The sequence below is a fragment of the Gallus gallus genome, chromosome 4 (assembly GCF_016699485.2).
Source record: "Gallus gallus isolate bGalGal1 chromosome 4, bGalGal1.mat.broiler.GRCg7b, whole genome shotgun sequence".
Taxonomy (NCBI): Eukaryota; Metazoa; Chordata; class Aves; order Galliformes; family Phasianidae; genus Gallus; species Gallus gallus.
In genome coordinates this window covers 34,287,556-34,314,199 of record NC_052535.1, presented here as the reverse complement: position 1 = coordinate 34,314,199, position 26,644 = coordinate 34,287,556, and the positions used below count along the sequence as shown (strand labels likewise).

Here is a 26,644-nt window from a genome sequence, read left to right as displayed (position 1 = left end):
GCCTAGCCTGGATGCTTACTTGCGTGCAGCGATGGGCTCAGCTCACGCCTCTCCTGATACACTTCAGCTCACAGCTATCCACGTAGAGGGCAAAATGCCTCCTCCCCACAGCTTCCTTGGAGCCCCAGGCTAAAGATTCAATGAGGCAAGCAAAAGGATGACGTGGGCAGCACTGACATACCTGAGAGCTCCTGACACTGAGAGAAAGCTGTCTCTTCCCCAGGGCCCTGTCCATATGTCCATCAGCATCACGGAGGGGGAGGTGAACACCCTCTGTGCCTGGCTAATCTGGACAAGGTGATGCAGCAGCAGGGCCAGCACCCTGCAGAGAGAACATAGATGGGAACACTGTGGAGGAAGATAAAATAGGCTTACGGTTTTAACAGCTGTGAACTCTTACATTAAACTTCACCAAAAAAACTGATTTGGACATTATGCTGTGAGGTGAGCGAGTGGATGGGAGTGCTGCTAAATGCTTTCAGCAAACAGACTTATGTTGGCACTGTCTGAGACATTTTCAAGATATGCCATTTGATTTTAAAGAGGTATTTGGGGGAAAAAGAAAGAACAACAACAACAAAAAAAAAAAAAAAAAAACCAAAAACATGGGACTGACAGCTGGGAGCATCTCTGATACAGAAATAGAACCCAGCCCCTCAAATCCACGCAGAAGAGAAGAGCTCCTTCTTATTTTTTGGATTTGTGTTTTCTTCATGACTGTTTATCTGTGCTACTTCTCAGGGGCTAGCGTAGGCATCCTGACTGCTATTTTCAAGCTTTGTGACTCTACCCTAGTAAGTTTCAAAGCCTATGTTGCCCTCCCTGCCAGTTCAGCAGAGACTTCCGCCAAGAAGAGAAAGTAACTGGTCTAGTCTTCCTAACTGGACATCAACTGGACCATTCTATTCTTTTGAACACTGGAGCCTGACAATGCCACCACAGCACACCGAGCTAATCTTCCTTTCCTGCTCTCTTATTTCTTGACTTAATGTAATTTTCATCTTTGAAAGTAGCCAGAGACATCTTTAGTCTCCCTCTTAATCACTTCAGTGGAGAAACTGCACAGGTAACTGCATCACAGCCTGCCTTGCAAGCTCCAGCCCACAGCACAGGGTCAGGCTGTGCAAGACGACTGGGAAGGTACTCTAATAAGGCATGAAAAGCAACTCATAGCTCACCAAGAGCTCTGCTTTTGTCCAAGCAGCACCACCAGAAAAATCATGGCTCAAAAATGCAGCAGACAGAAGTGAATCTTTGCCTTTGAATGAAGATGACAGAAAAGAATAGTTTTGCAGGTGTGCCACGGGTGCTTTAAAGCAGAGCTGTAATGGAAAAGTAAAAAGCTCTAAGATGAATCACTTGTGCTAACCTGGAAGAAAAGGGAAGGAACAAGTTTCAATACCGGTGTGCTGCTTGCTTTTTATATACATACATATAAATATAAAAGGAACCTCCTACTGGTGTTGAGCATCGCTTTACACAGGATTGACACGTACCATGTTCAAAGTGCCTGTTTCACAAAAGAGCACTCTCTAAAAAGCCGGTATACCATACAGAAGGATAAATGTTACACTTACAGAAGTTTATTTCTCCTCCTGCACTTTCCCAAGCAGACGTAATGTGTTCAGCGCTCCACCAACAAAGCCTTATTCTTCATCTGTTGGTGTGCCCAGATCCAGCGGCCTCTGCTCCAATCCTGACACGTCAGGCAAGACAGCAGCTCATGCGCAGGCAGCAGCAAACTGTTGGCAGGTATCACGCTCACCTGTTTTATCTTTGATCCTAACCCCAGAAGAGCTGAGGGACAGCCCCTCTGCTGCAGCGCTGTGAAAACAATATGAGCATTGACTGACTTTGGTTCAGTATGTAAAAATAAGTTATCAAGAGGACATAATTTGGCTACATTCCATGTTAGGCAGTCTGTACTGCAACCAACATCAGGCATCTACAGCGAGCTTTCATTTACGGTGGTTTTCTCCCTCCCCCAAACAAGAATGATAAAAGATGACAGCGTTAGCCCAGAACAATAAGTCATTGAGAAGATTAAAACACACCAAAGACTCCTTCACCTCTCTGCAAAGTAAAACACAAGTATGAGCTCTCACGTTCTTTAAGGAAGAAACACTGGAAACCAGCACTGTAAGTTTATTATTAAAAAAAAAAAAAAGTAGTTGCAGTATTACACTGTCAATTTATTTCCCCTATCCACCAGTAGAAATGTGCAACACAGGTGCATCCACTACAGTGAGGAGAAATTGCCTGTGTAACAGAGGTGCATCCGCTACAGTGAGGAGAAATAGCTGAGGGCAATTTCTGATGAGCATTGCGAAGCAGCAGCTGCAGTGCCCCCCTGCAGCCTGCCTGGAGTTCTGGAGAGGGTTTGTTCCGAGTCAGAGCCTCAGGTACCAGCAGTTTGGTAAAGCTCAGCTCCATAGCAAGGCAGGACCATACAAACTGTGGGCATATTTGACTGTATAAGAAACTTGCCTGCAGTGATGTTAGGAACAGGTTTCCCTGAAATAGGTACAACAATGCTGTATTCAATTCTACGAAAAAGCTCCTCTTAAGTAGTTCCAGGTAAACACCCATTAAGCAATGTAAAAGCAGAGTTAAGCACTGAACAGGAACTCCTGTATTTCATGCTGAGCACCATTTATCACTCTATGCCAAGAGGCAATTTGAGCGAACCTTTTATTTGAAGACACATTTCCAATTAGCTAATTAAATTAAACTCTAAATTTAGTAGTCCAAACTTGCTCTTAAACTGATCTGCTCCATCTCAGCAGTCACTGGGATGAGGGAAACACATCACATTACTATACAGAGTCAGTCTTCCTGCAAGCAGTCGCTGAGCCCGAGTGGCAAAAAGCCTGTAGAAAAACGTCTGTTTGCTTCGAAATTCAGCCAGTCACTGTTGGCCAGGAGTGACATCAGAGTAATCTTTCAAGACTCCAGCCAAATGGTCATTGTGAGTCTTAAATCGACGTTTCTTCTGAGAAGTGGGTTTCTTCCTCTGAGCAGGAGCCTAAAGGAAGAAATAGACGGTAGTCAAAAGATCTGCTTTCCAGCTGCAACATCTGACCTGACGTGGGACACGCTGTGCTGCCCGCGGCCTCTGCCTCACTGCAAAGGAGAGCTGTGCTCGATGAGTGGGTAGGCAGGAGGGGAGGGGTCTTTCTTTATGCAGGAAGCAACTGTACTCAATTCAAATCTTGGCGGGGAATTGGCACTGGGGACACAGCAGAGCCTCCTGGTATCTTGTGCGCTGTAGGAGAGCTGGCATTTGTTTGGAAGTGGGATTTCTGAACGCTCCCAGGGAGCTACAGAAGAAGGTAGATAGCCCATAGCCACAAGGATGTGCTGAAAGACACATGGAGAATAAGCGGAACACAAGAGAACTGCCTACATTACAGAGGGTGTTATAACATCCCCTGTAACAATGGCAGAAACCAGGAACAGATCCTGCGTGGAAGGCCGTTGTGAAAGGCCAGTTTGAAGCCAGGTGCAGAAGAGAAAAGAGATGGTATGCCACACACCAATAAATGTAAAAAGAAAAAGCCAACAAACTTGTTGTAAGCCAGGACGAAAGCATCTTTGGAGCCATTTTGGCCCGCCAGTAAAGCATGAGCATATTGCACTCTGGCTGGGGAACAGCCTAAGAGCGGTGGGAGGCAGGTTACACAATTCCTATCAGCATTTCAAGGCAGAAAAGAAAAAGGGAAGAGAAAACCTTCTCCCAGAAGAGCTGCTATTGTTTTGCTCCTAACGTATCGTACAGCTTTAAGCAGAAGCTTCCACTCTGGAGTTCTCAGGGACTTTTGGCATTTGCCCTCTTCTTGATGTTGCTGGGATTACGCTGGCTGAAACAAGTTATAAAAACACTGGCTGCTGGCTCCAGCATTGTTTTTTTGCAGCTTCTTAAAATTGGTTGCACTTCCTCGAGCTCCATAAAGCAGCTGCGCATAGGCTCAGCAGCATATTTTGGAATTAACATCACAGGGTCAGAATGGGGGGGAATTTCTCAGAAAGATCTGCAATTTGTATCTCTTACTATTTTCCTCGGTCCAGCTTCTCGCATGGAAGAAATACCCTGTCGTTTCAGGTACTCTTCAACTTTGTCCTCATCTATAGAATCCATGGGAATGCTCCTCCACAGCTTCCGAAACTCTGAAACACGAAACAAACCCTCGTTTCACAACTCAGTGAGCAAACCCCAGGCAAAGCCCTCGCACGAAAGGAAAGAAGAAACAGATCTGAGTTCAGACACTGAAGTACTCTGATACGCCAGCCTGCAATGCAGTTATTGCTGCCAGCAGGCACCCAATTAGCGCAGCCTTTACCCGTTCTTGAAGTCGGATGCACTTCCAAAACCAGCCAACAACAAAAGCTACCAACACCTCATGGAAAAAGATGAGCTGATTCACACCTGCACTAAATGCACCCCAGCATCCCAGCTTCAGGGGCACCCACAGGCGAAATGTGTGTGTTTAATGGTAATTTCCTACGGCATCCACCCTTCTGCTTAGCACCTCTGTAGCAGAGCAGACTCTTAGTGTGTTTTATAAGCCTCAGTTCAAACGATCCCGGTGAAAGGTAATAACTAACCATAAACGGCAACTTCATTTACACATCTTCCGCTGCCATTGTCACGGGAGACTTGCTATCTCATAGTCCAATTTACTGAAGATTGAAGACATTTAACTTCAGTGGTTGCAAGCTCCTTTATCACTGTAATCTAATACATACCACGCTGTACGGATAATAAATTACTAGAATTCCTCTGATGTTCAGAAGAAGAGAGATACCTTAAAAACCACAGCAGCAGGAAAAAAGGCAGAGACAGTAAGTCTTAATTAGAGCAGCTGCCATCTGCCTGAGCACTTTCTGCCTCATGTAAAGTTTCACAGAGCCTCTGGAATGCCTTCTCCCAGCAGCGGCTGGTACAGTTCTACCTCCCTTCATTCCCCAGGCAGTCAGTTAGATATATCCTGTCAGCAGGTTTGGCTAACAATCTATAAATAAAACACGAGGCGCACGTAGCAACGCAAGACTAAATTTTTCCCTTTATTTCCAGATAAATTTAGTATACGGTTGTCAAAACAACCACAACTTCTGCATGCGTAAGAGGTTGTCCTATGCAGCAGGCGATGAAACACTCCAGTGACAGTCTGCCGCAAGCACACCAGCTCTGGGCACACTGCAGCTAAATGGTCCCATACACAGCCGTAGAGAACAGAATTCCATCCTGCATTTGGACCGTTCCCATCCTAATGCATCTTGTTTTTCTAAGAATGGGCATGCCTTAAGTCTCAGTTCTTTCTTTTTCTTCCCATTGGCAACAGTAAGGGGCTGTTCGAGCTTCTCCGGAAACAAAAGAAAGGAATTTTGCCAGGGAAGAGCAGCAAATGTTCATTTTTGGTAACACAGTGCTTTGGAGAACTAAATCCCATCAGAGCGCCACTTTTGGTTACAAGGAGATAGTGCTCAGCCCACTGCTCGTGTTCAGGCTGTGCAGCACAACAGAACCATTCAGACAGCAACTTTCGGACAACTTAATGCAAGGAGTGACACTGTAGTCAAAGCATTCCTTGTCCGCTCATTCATTTTTGGTGTGATTCCTGGCTTCTGGGGTATCCTGCGGTGCCTGCTCTCACAGATCATCTCTCACCTCATCCTGTTGCAGCAGGTGGACGGGGCTGCGTTAAGATCGAAGCCAAACACACGGAGGACATTTCTCAGCAATAAACACTCAGATGTCAGTCTTAAAGGCTGCAGCCTGAGCAATGGTCCTAGTGTATCCCTCAGGCCGAGCAGGGCACGCTCCTTCCAGCTCCTTCCTTTCTCCCTGTCCTGAGCACCCAAGTGGGACTCAGCAGGACACTGAGACCCGCTGGTGGCTGGAAATAAGGATAACGCGACGGCTGTGCAAATTCAGTATCGCACTTCTGCAAGTAACCATATTCCCAACCATGTGGTTCTGCAATTCATGCATGAAGTGAGAAGAATGCACGTAAACACATAAATATTAAACAGATTCTAGGCAGAGATGCTTTCAGGTCACGCTGTGCTCTGCTGCCTTTAGCTCCGCACAGATGAGCCCTGCGAGAGACGCAGGCAGTTCTCTGAAGATGTACGTGACAGGCACGTGTACACTGGGTGATGGCATCAGGAGAACTGGTCACTCCCAGCTTGTACAAAACTGTGGTCTACTTCTTACCATGTTCTGCTGCAAACACAAGTGACCTGTCTCCTTATTAGAGTGCTTGATACATGGAAAAGTATGCTCTGGTACAAAAAAACCCCAACAAGCCGAGGATAGGTACTTAAGGTTAACTAGCTTACATTCTTCTGGAGAACAGAAGTGAAAAATTAAACACTAGAAAATAAATGGTCAGCTCTTGAAGGATTAACAACAACAGAAGTGCAGTTAATATCTAACCGCAGCATTTTGCATTTCTTGTAATGCAGTGATTATACCATCATTACAGCTTCACATTCACCTTTTAAATTTGGTCAAGAAATATGAACTTAACAGTCACCAAGAACCAACACCGCAATGCTCAAATGGGCTTTAAGTACAGATAGTTTAATTCACTAATTGGCCCCACCAGAATCACCGCACAGCATTCAGCCATTCTTTTTGAATACTCCCCCACCAATCAGGCAGCTTCCAGCACTGTAGCTCTGACTGTAGTAATTGCAGAAGAGCTTCTGTGGTGAAGTTCCACAGATGGGATTAAAATACCTTAGTGCCCAGGAAAGTGGGAAATCACAATAAAACTGTCCCCTGGCAATATTCCGTGTTAAAGGGTTGGCTCAGAACAAAAAGAACAGCATAAAGGTGGGGATGCATTCACGTGGTTGTGCATACTTGTGGTTTGTATTCAAGGTTCTATCTAAAGAGCGAAAAAATACATCTATCATCTCATCACAAAACCGATTCCGTGTCACACCAGATACTGAACTAAATGCAGGAAATGAAGAGAGAGAGCAGCTGGCTGGCTGGCAGTGAACCATTTTCATATTACCTGTCAGATTTATTCATAGTCTCCAAGGACTTTGCCCCTATCAGCTAGTGAAAGTTTAGACCTTGGGAATACACTGTGAACTACTGTGACATCCTCTCTGAAACATGAGAGCCTATGTGAAAAGCTGGCAATAACCACCACTCTCAAGAAATAACCATCCACATTTCTGCCCCTCCAGGCCTAAAATCCATACCCTTAACCCACGACAGGATGTGATTTCTCCAGCAACTTCGAGAAGAAATGGAAGCGCTTCCATCACCTTGGCCTTTGATGTGGCTCTTAGCAAAAAAAGAGAGTCACTACTTGTAGAAGTTCACGAGAGGGGGCAGAGACAAGGAATTGGCCTGCAGAGACCTGGTGTGGAGAGCAGGAAGGGGACTGCTGAAGGAGAAAGCTTACTGCACATCAGCCTGCTCCAGCCAGAATGGAATGGAAAGCAAAGGCTGCTCAGCAATCAAGAAGGAAAGCTGCACCTGACCACAGCAGGCTGCACTCAGAGAAGCTGCCAACTGCTGTCGCTTAGGCCGCTATGACAAGACAAGAGCCAAGAAAAAATCCCCTGGAAAGAAATTTCCAAAGAGTTTCTGACCAAAGCAACACAGGGGCTGTAGAGCCTTGGGGAGATCAGTATGTTTTCAGCAGAGGACTCGTAAGTCCCGATGGCAATGCAGATCCTCGCCAAAACAAAACTTGCAGCACCCTGAGTGAACAAATCCTGCTGTATGCAGTATCTCGCAATTTGATCACTAAAATATTTCGACTCAGAGGCTTGGCTGAACGAGCACAGCTCACAGGCTGCTCCCCTGCTTCTGCAGATTACAGAGGAGGGAATGAGGCTGACCTAAAGGTTACTTCAGTATTTGCTAGCATCCCTAGCATCAAGGTGTCTGCACGCACAGGCTTAAAACAATGAACCCAGACCAGCAGGAAGAATACATGAAGCAGAACAGAGGGCAGCACAACAGAAGTTTTGTAAATGGCCTTCCTCTGTGAAATACCTGAGGGGCAAGGATGTTTCTGCAGCTTTACTGCCTGGGGTGCCTCATACACAAAAGCAATTTTCGCCATCGTTCCCTGAGCTGTTATAATCCAACACACTCTCCTTCTATAAATGCTTACATTTGGAAAACAGCGTCATGGGTAAGTGGCTGCACGGTGGCTTCCTGCAGCTTACCCTGCAGCTCCGATTGTCTTGCCCGCTCTTGCAAAAAGGTTGAGATGGCTTCTGGAGATAAACTTCTGTATCATACTGGTAATAAAATCTGTCAGAGATTAAAAACAGCTTAGGAGTCTTCACTGAGCTGAGCTAAAACCCGAGTATGGGACAAGAACGGACAACAACATTTCTGTGGAGAGGGCGGAAGGAAAGAACTGAGGAGCAGTAGGGAAGGTGAATTCCTGCTCTGTAACAGTTCTACATTTATACCAGAAAGAAAAGGTGCCCGATTTTAACTTGGTGCTGTGCCTGGACCATCTTGGAATTCAAGGCCAGAACTATCAGTCATCAACTGATCCCGAGCAATTTTTATACTGTCAAATTTAATAGGCTTCGGCCATTCTTTAAAATCTCTTCAAAGGTGCTTAGGAAGGATATTAAACATACGTATAATCAAATATCCAAATTTCTAGGCACTACAGTATTTCCTATGTTGCCTTCAGAGGCGAAAGACATCATCTCTAACAGTGAAGCAACTGGAGTGGCCTCTCAGCATTCAGGCCCTCAGTGAAAGCTTGCTTCACATGCAAAGTGCTTAGCCCCAGCACAAAAAGGCAGTGCTTGCCTTGGCTGAAGCACCTGAAATCTAGCCCGGCTTTTATAAACCCTTTCAGCTACACATTACTGACAGAAGATTAATTAGTCAGGAAGTGAAGGAGGAACACATGCAATCTGAACCTTCTTTGGCTAATCACATAAGAGGAAGAACAAAAGCCGTTCCTCACTACACATACCTTCGCCAGTACCCTGGAGATCACGATATAGGTACTGCACCGCTGCTGAAGTACATTGGGGTTTGTTTTCAAAAGGGGAGAAAGAGAAGCTTGTTCAGCCACCAAAACAACCGCAGTCAGGGCAGAGGCAGGCACTGCCAGACAGTTCGCCCCACTGCTTCAGGCAGCAACCTCCAAACTGCCCCACGCTCCTCTTTCCCTACTGGCTGGTGTTGGAGCTCAGACAGCAAGGGGAGAGGAACCACGGAGGACAATAAGCTCAGCCAACATACATTCAAAACTGGAGCGTCGTGCAGCAAAACCACGCGCCAAGGATTGCAGAGCCCTTACTTCTAAGGATAAGCATTAAACTAGAAACATATTTTGAACTATCATCAGTTGCTAGATCAAAGAGTCTGACAACACTTCAAGGCTTATTTGCAGCCTTCTAAAAAACTCAGTTTTAATGTTGCTGGAGATAACGAGCTGAAATAGCACTGCTAACGCAGGAATGTGTCACAGCTTATCCTGTACGCAGACAATTCTGCCAAGGACTCCCTAAGAGACGTGCTTCCAGGGCTCTGGAAACAATCTCAAAGCAACACTGCTCGGGAAGGATGGGTTTTTCTCATCTCAGGATAACATGGCTGGAAAAAGGGCCCATTCCAGCTGCAACAACAAAGTGAACCCACTCAAGAATGCTGTAAGAGTGGTGGCATATGCAGGCAGATCACAAATCGAACAAGAGAGAATATTCTGCCTCCTCTCTCAGAACAAAGCATTATCTTCTGCATGACAAAGAAGAGCAAAAAACAGCACAAAAGAACAACAACAAAAAATCCCTTTCTGCTCAGATGGGAACATGCTGCCACCTGCGGATGAAAGCAAGCAAGGCCGCCTTGAACTACAGACACACTGCACGGCAGTGGTCCCTTCAGCACAGACACCAGGGGCCTTCGTGCCCTTCTCATTGGGAGACTGAGCCAACTGGCTTAAACATCTTACGTTTTCTGTTGGTGTTTTTGTGTTTTGTTTTGTTGGGTTTTTTGAACAAAACATTTTCCCTTATTTTATAGCAAAGGTCTGCGCTGCTTGCTCCTAACCACTCATCAGTGCTGCATGTGCTAGAATATACGAAGACTGTATATGAACAGCCTTGGATTTGTACTGGCTCCCCGACAGAGCTGGTACATTTCTTTTGAACTTCTCAATAAAATGGACCCTTTGATTCAATTTCACAGTCAATTCAGGAGTTATCATAAACTGAAAGCAATAGAATAGAGATTCTGCTAACTCTTTTAGAATGGCTGGGTGCCAATTACCTGGAAAAGAAATGATCAGCAATTGGGACTGTAATATAACCAGTAGCTGCTAAAAAACTTAAAAGCTCTGTCTGCAATAGAGCTGATTTCTAAAGGTTTTGGCAAAGTTAGGAATCCTAAAAGCCATGGGCTGATGGACTGAAGAAACACAATCTGAACAGGCTGACAGTATTAATGGTAAACTTGTAGGCATTTGGGAAGTTACAAATTCCCCAGTAAAAGCCGACTAAGGCTTATGATCCTTCATTTCACATACTGTTGGGACTCCCGCTATAAAGAAACAAAGAAATTACAGTTTAAAATAATATTTTGAAACTATCTTTGTACTTCTGAATGCTGTAGGTGACATCCACTAAATTATCTTCGTAGAACTAAGCTATTAACTAACTAAGAGTACAAGTCTGGTATGTAACAAAGAAGTTGCTTGATTCTGTTTAAAATAAAGAGTTTCTCTGAGTTACTCAAAGAAAAAAAGAGCTTTAGGTTTAGTCCTCTGGTCCTGCACATACAGCAGTTTAAGGTCCAACGAAAACTTTTCTCCTTCTTTTACCATAATGTGACGCTTTAGAATATGGCTTCATGTGGCATGTTACAGAACAACAAGTGATCAACATGAAGTATTCAGTGCCCTTGAGTCATTTAAAATAACATCTTTTACCAGGGAATGCCTTCTGCCTTCTGTACTTACAGATATCTGATGTTGGCCCTGACGTCATCATTGCAACACACCCTGACAGGCGTAACTCATTTCTGTAGATACATATATTACTGTATAACCTGGACTCTTGCTGCATTCAGCCAAGAGGCACATCGATGCCAGAGGACTTTACCACTATTTGTTAGATAAAAAAATACGTGCTGAAGCTCTGGAGCTCCACTCCCAGTCCTAGGCAGCAGCACCACCCCACACTCAGGCTTCCCTCCCAGTTGTAAACCACATCTTCCCAGTACTTTTGCTCACATCTCCTCCCTGTCTGCTTGTTCCCTCTCTTCAATTTCTGGTTCCTCATTGCATTCACCAACAAAAGTACATGACTAATAAGCTGGGAAAAAAAGCAGCACACAAACTCAGAAGAAATTCCATTGTTCCTCATTTGTCTTTATGCAGAAAAATGTTAGATGACATCTAAGCCACAGACATGGAACACTTAGTCTTTTCTGTCCCACTACACTTGAATTGTTGGGTTCCTGGTGCCATGTGCCAATGCATCCAATAGGAAACGGAGGTTATTATCCCTGAACTTGTTTGCTACTCTTGTTATCCTCACATTAATATAAACCATTCTGCTGACAGAACCTAGACATACCAAAATTTTCTCATCACATTAAAAGACATTCAGCTGTCTAAGTTGAATTTAAATCATGGATACAGATGTAAATAAACACTTACCTTCGTCCACAGAGAAATGACAGCTCTTGTCATTGTAGTAAAGAAGCTGCCTCTTATCAGGGCGGGTAACAAAGAGAATTTGGTCCCCTAAAGCCTTGAAAACAAATGCAAAATCCAAATCAGTTCTATTTTAACAATAACAGACCCAGATCCTGTTCTACAAAGAGATCAATGAATTGGAGAGCAGCAAAGTAACAAACAACAAAAAGCATCCAAAGTGGACACCATCAATAAATGCATTAATAAAGTGAAGATGAGATATGGAGGGCCGAGATCAAGGTGTACAAGCACAATTAAATGCCCAGTTGCAATGTAGCAGATAAGGCACCTTTTGTGAGAAAGCTTTGGCAGCTGTGCTGAGATATCAGGTCAATTCTAAACGTGAAGGACGACGTACAGGAAAAGGTACTAACTCAGATCTTCTGAGTCACCAAAAGAACAAAAAGAACTCTGAGAAAATTCTCTCTTAGCTTTTACCTCCCCTTTGGGAACCTACCCAGAAGAGTTTTGCTGAAGCCCGGACAAGAGTGACTCACCTTTATAGCTTTATGTGCATTGGGTAGCCCTTCCTCAATTTCTTCTAAAAAGATTCCTCCCAGCCCTTGCTGATCATGCTTGTCCAGGAGCCTGAGCAGAGCCTTTTTATCTTTCAAGTTGTACTTGGGTTTGAAAGCAAACTTCCCATCTACAACTTCTATTTTTGGATTGTTGACTAGAGCCTGTAATAGGAATATAAATGTTAAACCTTGAAAAAGAGAACAACCTAGTACTTCAGTAGCTACAGTACGTCAAGCCACGTGTTATAGCTGACAGTTTGGAGGTTTGAATTTGAAACAAATTTTAAATCCCTGAATCTCAGATCCAGCCTAGGCATAACTCACTGCAACACACACCAAATGCACAGAGCACCAAAGGAGGCTTAGCATCATTCACTCAATGCCTTTGGGCTTGAAGGTGCATCAGGTCTCGAAGGCGCGTGTGTTCCTTTTTGAGAAAGGCATGACAATAAGAGAAAGATAGAACCCAAGAAAAAGCATGCTTTGCTTGAACATAAAGTGCCAACAGACAACTTGGCATATCAAACTTGGGTCGTATGGATGTTACGAATGTGAAAGGCATTATCTTGGCATGAACAAAACACGAGTCAGTCTTCCCCAGCTGCTGTCAATTGGCACCAGCAGCTGTAGAAGAAGCTGAGAAGAGCAGACATGCTGCACAGTAGGATTTTACTTATGAAGCCGCTTCAGAGTGAAGCTGACCAGAAATTCATGGACAACTGAAATGACTTAAGATCTGCTCCAAATCAGTTGTGCTGTGCATGCAGTACCATCGCGGATTACCAATGCAGTGATAATTTCATATAAGCTTTTTGGTTCAGTCTCGATATTCTGATTCGTTATGGAAACAACCTGCAGCTACTCTTCAAAGCTCTCAGTGGAGCCAAGTTTTCATGATAGCAGCATTGCCAGTTTTCTGTTCTCCAGAATATTAGTATCAATTAAAAACGTAATTAAAAACGTCCTAGTTTTACTACAGAGATTTCCCCCCCAGCATGTAACAACAGCCTTTACTACTTTGTTGCAAGGATTCTAAGCATGATATCAGCAAAGCCAGATCTCCATAAAGTACAAATACCAAATATGGGATTTTGTTGATTTACTAGTCCTGAAATGCCACGAAGACATTTGGATCAACTAAGCACGAAGATGAGCAGAGCAGCAAGTTGCGGTGACTCTGTAAGAATGAAACCTAGCATAAATCATAAAACTGATGAACTCCAGCAGGGGAACTTTGAGATCTGATACCCCACAATTCCAGACACAGATTTCACAACTGAATTCTTCAATTCGGTAAACAACATAGATCTGTAAGTATGAATTTTAAGCCATTCACTTAAGTAATTTGAAATCTTTGATACCAATAGGGCTCTCTGCTTGAACTCTGTTTGAAAGAAATTTCTTTAGAAAAAAACAGCTTGCTTGTATAAACTTAGCAATGAAGAAATTCACTTGACGTACAACTTACTCCTAACTCTAATAGCAGTAATTCTAATTGATCCAATATTATTCCAATAGCAGGAGGCACAAGACATAAACGTGAATCAACACAGCTTCTCAAAAGCAGAACTTCAATATTTATAGAGTCTATAATTGAATGAACATACACAGTTCAGGTTTATCACTATCCTTCAATCAAAAGCTTCTCTTTACCTCATTCATTAGCCACTGCTTCTGTTTGAGTCCAATATCTAAATGCTGTGTTTCATCCAAAATCTCTTCTAGAGTTAATGGATGCGTATCACCACGCTGGTGCCGAGTCTGGGAAAATAAAGAGGATCTATCAGTGTTCTGTAGTTCTTTATGCAGCAGCTCAGTTACCATAGAGTAACAAAAACTGGCAGAAGGTGATGACAGAACAATTTCTGTAAAACCAAGAGAGACACAACACACGTAGCATACGAGTACCAACTTTGGGTCTTTGAGGACGAGGAGAAAAATCAGTTTGTATCAGCTGAGATAAATGACAACATTATCTGTCAAGCACCGACTTACAAGTTATTTTGATAAACAGCTCATGAATCCCGAAAGCTGACAGCATCTTCAAATTCCTATTTCTAATGCAAACAAAAACCATTCTCCTGTTTTTAGGCAGACCTGGAATAGCTGGGATTCCAGTAATGAAGCAATATAATGGGCCCTTTGTTTACTGACAGCATTTTAAACGTAAGAGCCCAGCTTCTTGAAATTCTTGCTCTTGCACAGTAAAGAAATCTCAAAGTCTGAAACATTCAGCATCTTTCTGCTATCACAGAGAAAAAATAACGAAAGCATTTCCAAACATTTTACATGAAACCACTGTACCTTCATGTAATTCACTATTTTTGCAAGGACTCCAAACTTGTAGCCAGAGCTTCCTGAAAGGGCTTTCAAATTAAATGAGCCATTGCTGTGATCTACAAAAGGAGAAAATAAACACATAAACAATGCTTTCAACAACCCTTGTCAGAACCTACTTCTACAGCCAACAACAGAAACACATTTCAGGAGCAGTTGCTCTCATAGGGCTCTGTGTTTTACGTATGGGGATGCAGATATGCAGCTACCTGCTGGCTCCAGAATGCTTCTGAGCAGAGCTGTGTATCCATACAGATACTGGGACATGAGCTCTAAGAAAAGAGCAAGCAGCTGCAGCATCAACCTGCAGTATTGAACCATGAAACTGGCACACTCAAAGTGATTATCCCTACTGATTGCTCCACACTGCTGAGATAGGAGCAGAAAGTTCCACTTCTTTCAGTTAATACACACCCAGTAAAGTAAGGCTGTATTCATTGTGCTGGGCTTGGCTGAGTGGTTTTGGGGGTTTTTTCCTGTTGTTTGGAAAGTAACCCTAGCAGAGAATTTATCACAAAGAAACCATAAATTGAAGATGATTGATCAGTGTGTTGCACCGCTCACACGGTTACTCAGTACCCCTTTCTGTTGCTAAGCCTGCTTCTGCCTCCAAGTACCACGAGGTCTGTTACAGCACAACATTTGTTCCAACATTCTCTTAAGGTTGAGTTAATGACACTGTATGAACTGCATAATGCAGTACACTGAATAGAAATATCCACAAACCACCACCAGAAACCACCAGTGGCAACGAGGAGAGGAAGAGCTCAGGGGCTCGTGGTGGAGAAGCAGAAGTACTGCCAAATGCACCAGGTAAAAATGGTGACGTTCACGGGGTTTAAGTTTAGATGCCCTCACTAAGCTCCTCAGGGGAAACTGCAAATTAAGCTTCCAAAGTCACCGTGGCTCAGCTGAATTTTGTTAATGTCTCTCCCACTGCATCTCAGCCTACTTCTGAAGTTGATCTGTAAGTCAGGCAAAACGAAAGGCAACACGAAGTGGGAATCTGGGACGCAGTCAAATAAACCCGCTTCCAGTAATTACTGTAAAGACTCATACAGCAACCGGCATTGGTGCGGAGAGAAGGTAACCCCAAACCCCAAACTCACAGATTGCTAATTCTGAAGCAATTCCATGACGTTTTAACAGAGGCTTCACACAGCCACGTGCCGATTGTAAAACCAACGCAGGATAACCAGCAGCACTCCAGCTACATAAGGACATCTCATTCCGGTTATTAAATAGAGAAACAACAAAAGCCAGCTCCCCCTGCAAACCCCGCCTATAAAGATTTTCCCCCACAGGATCTGTTTTTGCACTCAAAAAACGAATTGCTTTGAAGGAAGCGCTGTAAAACCATTCACATAAGGAGAGGTGGGCAGTGCCTAAAGCAAAGATCAGGGCTGGGCTACAGCTAAGGCGACTTACTGCATATTTGTTTTGTCAACTGAATCTCCAAGATTATCTCTTTCAATCTGCCTGCCTGCAGCCCCTGGCACATTCCCCCCCTCCCTCTCCCCCCCCCCAGCCTGGACACCCTAACGTCACAGCCTGAGTCCCAGTGCAAAGCAGACAGCTGAGGGCCGCTGCCGTGCCCCCCTTGGCTAATAAGCTCATCGCGCACAGTGAGCATCCCAAAAACGAAGCGTAGGAAGGAGTGGCTTCTTAATCCGGGCAGTAAGAGTCGTATTTGTGAATGATTTCCTCCTGGGGGTGAGGGGGAGATGGAAATGAGCATAAAGGAAGTTGTCAGCAGCACCGCACGCCGGCCAATCGCAGCGCAGCTCCATCTTAGCTGTGCCATAGGCTGCGTTAAAACAGGGAACGGCACGGCGCTCGCTCAGCATCCTTACGGCCGAGAGGTAGGTGCGCGTCATTTTATAACGCTGCCTTACGTTCATCTTGATTGCCGCAAGAAAATACGCCTGTAACATATGAGACTCTAAAAAGCCTCTTACAACAAGGATGGTTTTTCTCGGGGTTTAGCTGGGTTTTATTCCGCTGGACACGGGGTGCTTGCCTTGCACTGTCAGGCACTTTCACCGTCTGCGTGCTAATGGCAAACTGATGACCACTCCATCTTAGAGAGAAGCTAAGCCAGCAAGGCCAGATGCAGGAAACAAGATGGGTTTGATGCTTGCTGGTGAAGCCGCTTGCTTTCTGCAGCCTCACCATCGTTACTGCAGAACTGACATGGAAAGCGTTTTCCTTATAAAGCCATCGTTAAAGCTGACATTTAACAAATGTATCTCACTAATGGGTGTTGTGAAACCTCATCAACTGCAGTAGCTAAAAGAAATGCGTGTTTGTGGGTACGCTAGAAACGTGTTCCAGAAATCAGTATGGTAGAGGAGGAAGACGGCCCCTTTGGGCATTATTAGCATTGTCAGTACCGGAGCACTGCGTACCACACAAAAAGGTGAAAATGCACTGAGATTTGTAAATGCTGCTACCCCCAAGATACCTATTACGGCTTCTTAAACAGCACTTCCTCAGCACTGCTCTGAATCCATTTTTTTGCCAGTCATTTCCCTCTTTATAGAACCAAGTTCATTAAACATTTAACTCGCTAAACGTTGCAGGAGCTGAAGCGCATACCAATTGAAGTGGCTTACAATATGAATTTAAATCGTGCCATTAGAAACCAAGTAAACCCACGTGAAACCGGCCCGGTTTCTGACAGCTTTCAAAGGTGCTACCCTTATTAGGGCTGCACTCATCCCAAAGCCTCGGCAACGGCTCCTTCAGCCTCGCACGCTGGTAATCACAGCCAGCAGCAGCTGATGTTTACCTGCCCTGCCCTACAGCCTCAACTACCAAGTTAAGAGAGGAAACAGTGGGTTAAGAGAGGAAACAGTGGGTTAAGGGAGGAAACAGTGGGTTAAGAGAGGAAACTGCAATCCCTCCAACAAATGGCTGTATCAAATGCTAGAGATAGGGCTCCTTCTCGGCAGCAATACTGCTCTGTTTCAATTAGATCCAGTGAAGATGGGAAGATAAAGAGCAAAGCGTGTAATTGTCAAATGATTACAGTAAGATGTACATTCAAGCTGACCTGGCTGTACCATCCTGGTTTTCAATAATATGCCTTTCTTAATAACTAATGACAGTAAAATAACGACAAACCATTTAACTGCTTTAAGGAACCCGTTTCAGGGGACACCATCACAGTTCTCCTTTGCCACTTCTTGTTCTTTTAGACATTTTCCAGTTTTCACTTCCTCACCAGGCTGACTACAAAAGCTGACTACAGAGTATCTGGGATACGTAAGGCTTGCTAAAGCATTATCTACGGGCTCAGTTTAATGAACAAAACACTGCTGTTGAGCCTTGATTCTGCGGTTTCCATTACTGAATTAACTACGTGTAGATACCCAGGACTATTTTTCAGTGAATACAGGAAAGTTTGCACTTTTTGCTTCACGCTGAAAGCAACAATCTTTCATTCATTAAGCCATGGAAATCAGACTCCAGGTTTATACACAGTTACCACTTTCTTACATCTTCCCCCTTCTACAATCCCATGTTCTCTAGGGCACCTGAACAGACACAAGTGTAGTTTGGGAGCTGCCCACTAACTGGCACACACTGACCACTGAGCCTACATGCTAGGCAGGGCTGGCACCCCAGGCACAGCTCAGCACCCTGCTGCACCCAAAAACTTGCTACTTTCTCAACAGAATCCAGTCGTCTGAATCCATCTCCTTCTCCCACACTCGGTTTTAAATTGCTGGAGGATTATTACCTCATCTTCCAGCATCTAAACCAGATAAACACAAGTTACTGTAGCTCTTTGAATACATTTTTATTACTTTAAGACTATATACCAGAAGTACTACGGGTTCCTTCTGTTTTGGGAGACAAAGCCAGGGAAAGACACTCAACTGCAAAGATGCTATTGCCAAACATCTCATCTGCCGTAACTCTGAGAAATTCAGAGACAGACAAAACTGCTTTTTGTTCTAGACAAACTGCAGCAATTACTGACACACTGCTTACTTTCACATTTCCTAGCAGCGGCCTTTGTGAAACAGACCGTCTTGACAGCAATATGACTCATGCCAAAGGCGGATCTGCTGAAGCCAGCTTCTCACTTTCTCCCTCCCACGCCACAGTCTTGCCTCCTGTTGGTACAAACAGGCAGCACTGGATAAGGGAGGATGGTTAAGTGGAGAAGGTGGCTGAAAACAAGGCAGATCTCAGAAGGGGTTGGGCTGGGTGTTCCTTCTGTCTGTCCTCATGTTCACAGCATGGATTTTTGAGTGGGTCCTCTGTGGAGCCAGGAGTTGGAATCGATGACCTTAAGGGGTCCCTTCCAACTCAGAATGAAATGTGCTCAGTTATGGAGGCAGCTGAATGAGGCAGCTGCATTTCTCGAGCTGAAACTTCTCATCAACAGCAGGAACAGGTGGGGAATAAACACCTCAGGATGTCTGGGTGGTTTCTTTTTTAGGTTGGAAAGGTTTTGCAGCGTTAACAAGTCAGTACTAAGAGGCAAATCCAGAATAAGGAGTTTTCAGAAACCAGGATTGTTTTTGTGAATGTGAAGAACAATGAAAAGCTCAGCCCCATTCTTTGGAAAAACCCTCCAACACAGTTACCATTTACACTCCTTAAAAAAAGATTTATTTTATGGCAATAGAGAAAAAAAGCACACAAGAAAGCACACAAACTCCAATGGCATTGAGAAAGTTCTTCTAAGCTCTGCTTTCAGGTCAGAAAGAACTACGAGGCAGCAGTAAGGACAGACAGGTTGTTGAAACCACTGTACACCCAGAAAACTGCAACCTTCTTGTCTTCACACGTATACTTGTAAAATGAACTGTGTAAGTCTGGAATAACTGATGCTACTTCGTGCATTAGGGAACAGTAATCAGCATTCCAGACAAACTTTTGGTTTGATACCTTGAGAGCAAGTATGTGTATCCAGCAATGTATTTTTGTAGGAGGAGTGAGAACAGAGTCTGAGATAAAGCTTTTCCAACCTGGGATTAAAAACACAGCACGTTCTTGATAACAGAGTCCTCAACTGCTTTGTTTTTCTGTTTCAGCCCCCAAATCCGTGGCAGGGAATAGGCCAAGACAACTCTTCAAGAATGGCAACCCTCAACGCCACTCACTGGAACGAGACGACATCCATTTACCAGTACCTGGGCTTTCAAGTGCAAAAAATCTACCCTTTTCACGATAACTGGAACACTGCCTGCTTTGTTATTCTGATCATATTCATCTTCACTGTGGTTTCTCTGGTGGTGCTGGCTTTCCTCTACGAAATGCTAGACTGCTGCTGCTGTGTGAAAAATAAAACTGTGAAAGACTTGGAGAATGAACCCAACCCTGCTAGGGCAATGCTGAACAGCTTCAGAAAGCGTGAAACGGAGGTGGTGTAGGAAAGGCTGACCATCAGCACGTGGAGATCATTTAACACCTTGAACAAAACCACCTGTACCTTATGGATGAATGAGTTACATGCTTTCTTTTTTTTCCTTTTTTTTTTTTTTTGGACTTAAATAGAATGATAACTGCTACTATTACATCTCCAGATGCGAACTTAAGTAGTTAGCAAAGGCTTTCTGAGTGCTTAGCTGAAGGATGATCTGTTAGATTGTTATTGGGGAAGAAAAGTCATTTGTTTTTAAATGAAGTTTTGTTGTTCCTATTGAGTTACTAGAGTAGATCCTTGGCTACCTGAACAAACAGTGTTGCTTAACACGCATAAAACTAGGTTGCTTAGCAGGAGAAAACACTTAGAAAAATGCTCAACAATCCAATCCTACCCAGCACAATGATAGAGCACTGTCCTCCCACTGGGGTGAATCACAAAGGGACAAGACAGACATCAGGGATTAGGGAAAAACAGATGAAAGAGAAGGATTTAAAGGCAAGAGACGCCATGAGACAGGAGAGCCTCGTGTGAATTTTTGCCTTCAGCAGTTGTTCTTACTATGGGTTCATCGCTTTAAGAAAATATGGTGGTAGGAGGAAAGCAAGCCAGGATGAAATTCATCCTTAAAATAGCCTTCCCTAACCTCCTGCGGTATAATTTGACCCCTTCTCCCTCCTTTCTCCCATTCCAGAGAACCACGCTCCCCTTACTTCATTTTCAACCTGTTTAATGACTTCCGAGTGTTGAGGCATGAGTACTGCACTACCTTAAGACTATCTTACTGCTTCCACAAAAGCACACTAAAGTGGGATCACAGCCTAGAAGAAGCAGGGTCATCTTTCTGTCCCAAGGCTGCTGCCTCTACGCCGACTATGACATGACAAGGAATCTGACATATTGATGATCTTATTCCTATCTCATCTTCTCAAAGCTGAACTACAGCTGACAGAGTTCTTGCCAGAACACAGGCTGACAGACTGCAATCTTCCCAGAGCAGTGACAGGAATTTCTCCCAGCCAGCACGCCGTTCTCAGATGTTGAGATGCTTCACAAGGGATGCCACCTCATGATAAGCCTAGCACAAGAGACAGTGGGATGGATGCACAGCAAGATGCGACTTTGTTTTGCACAACTGAACTTCAGCTTGCTTCATCAGCCTGCAGATATATTCCAGAGTTCACCCTCTCAGCTCTCTCACAGCTGACCACGTAAAACTTGGGCTATCAGCTTTTACCTCTAACTTACCACACCATTCCCCTGTATTGTGTTGCATCTATAGGTTTTCAAACAGTGAAGTTTTGTTTTTACAAATTACAGCTGTAATGGCAACAATCAACAGCACAGCCTTCAGTACAGCCTGTTAAGTCTCTGTCTTGCTGCTGGACACAGAGAGAAACAGGCCAGTGGGAAACATCCCAACCAGACTAAAGCTACATGTGGGACAAGATATTTAATTACATAAGCAAATGACACTCTTGACATTAGAGAAACAAAACCTACTGAACAAATGAGTAAGCTACTGATCCTGCTGCCTTATCCCCATCAGAAATACCTCAGTGCCATCACCACTACCTTTAATGTTTTTTCTTTTTTTCTTTTTTTTTTTAAATACATGAACTCCCACTCTCAGGGTTACTATGCCTAAGCTCCAAAAGATTTGGACACACACATACACCAAAAGGCTCACCAATTCAACTCATGTTCTTCCTGGTCAGTAAGATGGAATAAGACCCAGGCCACTGCCATCCAAAAAATTCCAATGGTTCATCCAGAAAAGCCATCTCCTTCCTTCAGTCACAAACTGACACTTCTGCCACTGCAAGCATTCATCTTCTACAGAGTTACTACTGTTATGCCTTGCCAGTACCAGCCCCACGTGCAGAAAATGCTCTTAACTAAAACCGAACTATAAGCACAACCAATGGAAGCTAACGTCCCAAGTATAAGACAATTGAGGATACACAACAAGACACGTGAAGATGACAATGTCAGTGCTGCCTTCTGGACTGAGGAGACATCTCGTTACCTACTACCATATTTCAGTCAGTCCTGAAACACTGGCATCGTGCACAGGAGAAGGCAGCACGTGGGAAGTAACACTAGCTTCTGTGACACTGGAATTGTGTTCTCACACCTTCCTGAGAAGCACACACAACAGAAAAGTCTTGGGACTCTCCAGCTACTGATTTCATGGGTCTATATAGGAGGCAGCGAACAAGGAACTGAGAAGAAAGATCTCCCCTTGCGCAGCTCCAGAGCCTCAGGAGAATTCTTCTCCTCACATAAAGCAAAGCTCTGAAAAAGCTCCCAGAGATTTCAGCTGACCAAGACCACCGAGACAAAGATTTCAAGATAAAGACTTCCTATTGATCAATAAAAAGAAATCAAAAGATGTGATCCATTTCATTTATTTTCTCATTGCTACTCTGCAGTGAGTAAACAAGGCAGCTTTCAACTTTGTCAGCTAGCTTGTTCAAACAATAGTTTTTAGGCAACAGCGACAACTGTTCTCATTGGAAATCTCGCAACGAATCTTCAGATGCAGTATACATTTGGCTGTGTGGTCCTCTGAGGTTGGTTCTCCATGGTTCTCCATGCCCCACCTTCCCAAATGAGAGCTAGAGGCAAGTTCTCCGAGTCAGAATCAAAGAATGATAAGGAATTTGGAGGCTCTGCAGAACCAAGGATCACTCATGCTCAAACACGTTCACTGTGACATTAATTAGTATCTTTATGGTCACTACACAACAGAACTAGGAATAATTCTCTTAATTTTCACTTTTCCCAAGGCAAAGGGGGGTGGGAACTCTTCAATGTCACTTTTCACTCCGACTCCCCAAGATCTCTCCCTGCCATACACATATCCTGATGGGTACCTAGCAATCTGACTACTCAAATAAAAACTGGTTTTGAGGCAGAGGGCTTGGACTTTGCAGCACCACAGGGCAACTGGTTTGCTGTCCGTGGCTGCCTGACCCTTTCTGTCATTTGGCTCTCCGCGCACCTGTTCTGAACCAATTCCTAAAAACTCCTCCTCTCTAAATTGGAGAGGTAGGAATTTGAAGGATGGACTGCTTGATGAATTAAGAACTGGCTGGCTGGACGCAGCCAAGTGTTGTGAACAATGGTTCTGTGTCAGGGTGGAGGCCGGTCACAAGTGGTGTCCCAAGACTGACCCCTGTGGGACTGGTGCTCTTCAACATCTTCATCAATGATGCAGACAGTGGCATTGAGTGCACCCTCAGCAAGGTTGCAAATGACACCAAGCTGAGCGGTGTGGTTAATATACTGGAGGGAAAGGAAGCCATCCAGAGGGACTTGGACAGGCTGGAGAAGTGGGCCCATGTGAACGTAATGAGGTCCAATAAGGCCAAGTGCAGGGTGCTGCACTTGGGCCAGGGCAATCCCAGGTATTTATACAGACTGGAGGAAGATCTCCTTGAGAGCAGCCCTGCAGAGGACTTGGGGGTCCTGGGGGATGAGAAGCTGGACTTGAGCCAGCAGTGTGTGCTTGCAGCCCAGAAGGCCAACTGTGTTCCGGGCTGCATTAAAAGAAGAGTGGCCAGCAGGGAGAGGGAGGTGATTGTCCCCCTCTACTCAGCTCTTGTGAGGCCCCATCTGGAGTACTGCATCCAGGCCTGGGGTACCCATCACAAGAAAGATACAGAGCTTTTGGAACAGATCCAGAGGAGGGCCATTATCACGATCAGAGGGCTGCAGGACCTCTCCCACAAAGAAAGGTTAAGGGAACTGGCCTTGTTTAGCTTGGAGAAGAGAAGGCTCCAGGGAGACCTCATTGCAGCCTTCCAATATTTGAAGGAAGTGTATAAACAGGAAGGGGAACAACTGTTTACAAGGGTGGATAATGACAGGACAAGGGGGAATGGTTTTAATCTGCGACTGGGGAGGTTTAGGTTAGACATTAGGAGGAAGTTTTTCGGCACAGAGTGTGGTGACACACTGGAACAGGTTGCCCAGAGAGGTTGTGGATGCCCCATCCCTGGAGGCATTCAAGGCCAGGCTGGATGTGGCTCTGGGCAGCCTGGTCTGGTGGTTGGTGACCCGACACAAAGCTGGGGAGTTGAAACTAGATGATCATTGTGGTCCTTTTCAACCCTGGCCATTCTATGAATCAGAAAAAGAAAAGTTGGCTCGCTCTCCATTACACTTCTTCCATTCTTGATGATTCTGCAGTAGTTAGTAAATACAAGGAAAAATGAAAGGAGACTGGACTCACTGTGCATAAAAATATTATAAAAATTCTGAAAGCTTTCTGATATTGTCTGAAACAAAGCCAGCACCGTTAAAGACAAAGCACATCTCCTCACGGTCATGCATTCTTATTTACAAAACCACCAAAAAACCTAGCCCACAAAACAACAGAAATCACACTCTTTACTCTGCTGCTTGCCCGCATAGCTACTCAAATCCTCCAGAACAATCACACGTGAACTGTGCGCCCAGTGCTCCTTCCCTGTAAACCCCTCTCACTCAGGAGGTGCATACTAAGATATCCCATGGATTTTTTTTTTTGGAGGACAGCATAGCAGAAGGGGCAAATAGAAACCTCACCTCTCCTGATTTATTTTAAAATATCTGGTTGATAAGGACATTTGGAGTCCTTAAGGCTCTGAGAAGCTGAAGATACACAAGCTCCCTACTCTTCCCCTCGTACAGAAGATGCTGCGCTTCTCCTACCTTCCTTGGTATTTTAATTAGCAACAGGAAGAGAGGGAATGGCCTCAAGTTGCGCCAGGGAAGATTCAGCCTGGATATTAGGAAAACTTGTTCTCCAGAAGAGTGGTTGGGCACTGGAATGGGCTGCCCAGGGAGGTGGTGAAGTCACCAAGCCTGGAGGTGTTCAAGAAACACATAGACATGGTACACAGTATAGGAGGCAACATTGGTGGTAGGTGGATGGCTCAAGTAGATGATCTTGGAGGTCTTTTCTAAACTTCTGTGATTTTTCTGTGCTACTAGCTCTACTGTTTTTTTGAGGTTTTTTTTGGAGTTCAGAAGAGTTGCACACTGCACTCAAAATACAAGCATGCAATGGGCTTACACAATAGCATTACTTTGTATTTCAGTAATTCCTGATGTTTGTCCTTTAGAGCACATCAGAGAATTGTGTCAAGGTTTGCAGAGCTACTCACAGTGCCCCCAAGTAACCCTTCCCACAAAGGGAAATAGAGAGTAGAGCACCACGTGCACACGGATCCTCTCCACACTGCACTTCTCATTTGCTCATAGTAATTCTGGCAGTGCTCTTAAGACCTACTTAGTTCATTTTAAGAGGCATGTTGTCAGCTATGCCACCACTGCAGGGAAACAATGGAGTTTCTAACTGAAGCAAAAAAATAAACCTATGGGAACCCTACTGTTCATGAACAAAAATTAGCTCCCAGGTAAAAGAAGAACTGCTAACCACAATGCACCAGCCACACACGACAGATTACAAGATTGATCTCACAGCAGCCTGTGACTTTCAGGTGATAAAACTAAGTTTTCAGCACCCTCTCACCAGCATTTACTGACATCCACGAAGCAAAATCCAGCTTTCTACAAAGTAAAGTTTTGGTAGTAGCAATTCCTCCAACTGAATAACAGCAAGCAAGTCATAGGAGGATATTTGACCTTACAGGTAGCAGAAGTTTTCTTTCACATTGTGCACTGTATTTCTTAGTAAAAAGGGAAAATTTAAGAAACACCACAGCTAGCAGAACTCCCGGACAAACCGTCTGACACTAATAAACACACAGGCAGACAGTGGAAAACAGCAAACCGGTGCTGAGCTGGGCACTGTTACCAACCTGAGCTCTGTTTTGAGCTCGATGGGCCACCTTGCTCTACCTTTACTTTCTTCTTTTTTGAGCTCGAGGGTTCAGCGGATGGCGCCGGGCGTTTCTCCACCGCAGGTGTGGAGAGGGCATGCTTTCGGAACAGCTCACGCTCCCTCAGTAAGCTTGGATCCATAACTCTGTCCAGGAAACCAGCAGAAGAGAAAGCGGGATTAGGGGGACAGCGAGCTGTTTAAGGACACGGGTATCTACTGATGAAGATTTGTATCCGTTGCCCGCATTCTTCTCTTTCTACACCAACTTGAAGGGACCGGCACCGAGACCCAACGCGATGCTCCAGCAGCTCCGAGCCGACCCTCAGCCTCCCGCAAAACGAGCGAGGCACAACGAGAGGCAGCGATGCGTGCCACGACCCGACACCCGTCTGTCTCCGAGCGGCCTCACGCGACCGACGGACGGCGGCGTCCCCACACGACGGACACCTCCCGCAGCCCGCCGTGCACCAGAGCCCGGGCGGAGCGAGGCCAGGGAGGCCCCCGATGAGAGGCTGTCCGCCGTACCCGCACCGAAGCGGCTCCCGCCCCCTTGCGCAAACCCTCCAAAGCACGGGCCCGCCCGCCGCCTGACGAGCCGGGCTTCAAGCTCTGCCCCGGCTCGGGGCCGCCACCCGCTCCCCCCTCCCCCGGCCCGGCCCTGCCGCCTCACCCGCCCGCCAGCACCAGGCGCAGGCCGAGCGGCGCCGCTCCGCTCCTATTGGGCAACGCCGCGCTCCCAGCGGCCCCCGCGCTGCCGCCTGCACCGCCCCGCAGTGGGCAGCGCCGGATGACGCGAGGCCGCTAAAGATGGCGGAGGCAGGGGCGGCTGAGGGGTGCCTCGGCTTGGTTTAATAACGGATTT

General features: G+C 45.1%; 2 protein-coding genes across 4 annotated transcripts; one reads left to right on the top strand and one right to left on the bottom strand.

The window, feature by feature from the left end:
- Window positions 1-2,106: 2,106 nt before the first annotated feature.
- On the bottom strand, window positions 2,107-26,506 carry GTF2E2 (general transcription factor IIE subunit 2). 3 transcript variants are annotated; one of them, NM_001397358.1, is made up of 8 exons: window positions 26,453-26,506; window positions 25,760-25,926; window positions 14,531-14,622; window positions 13,880-13,987; window positions 12,206-12,388; window positions 11,670-11,763; window positions 4,052-4,167; window positions 2,107-3,025 (listed from the first exon to the last, which is right to left on the bottom strand). In NM_001397358.1, exons 2-8 carry the CDS (start codon window positions 25,920-25,922, stop codon window positions 2,909-2,911), a joined length of 873 nt encoding a protein of 290 aa, NP_001384287.1. In that variant the 5' UTR covers window positions 25,923-25,926; window positions 26,453-26,506; the 3' UTR covers window positions 2,107-2,908. The 3 variants fall into 3 exon arrangements, with proteins under 3 accessions (NP_001384287.1, NP_001012906.1, XP_040555048.1); XM_040699114.2 differs by having other exon boundaries at window positions 2,130-3,025; window positions 26,308-26,506; NM_001012888.2 differs by having other exon boundaries at window positions 25,760-26,506.
- Window positions 16,363-22,346, top strand: SMIM18 (small integral membrane protein 18). Its single transcript, NM_001302193.2, has 2 exons — window positions 16,363-16,425; window positions 19,615-22,346. Exon 2 carries the CDS (start codon window positions 19,660-19,662, stop codon window positions 19,951-19,953), a length of 294 nt encoding a protein of 97 aa, NP_001289122.2. The 5' UTR covers window positions 16,363-16,425; window positions 19,615-19,659; the 3' UTR covers window positions 19,954-22,346.
- Window positions 26,507-26,644: the final 138 nt, after the last annotated feature.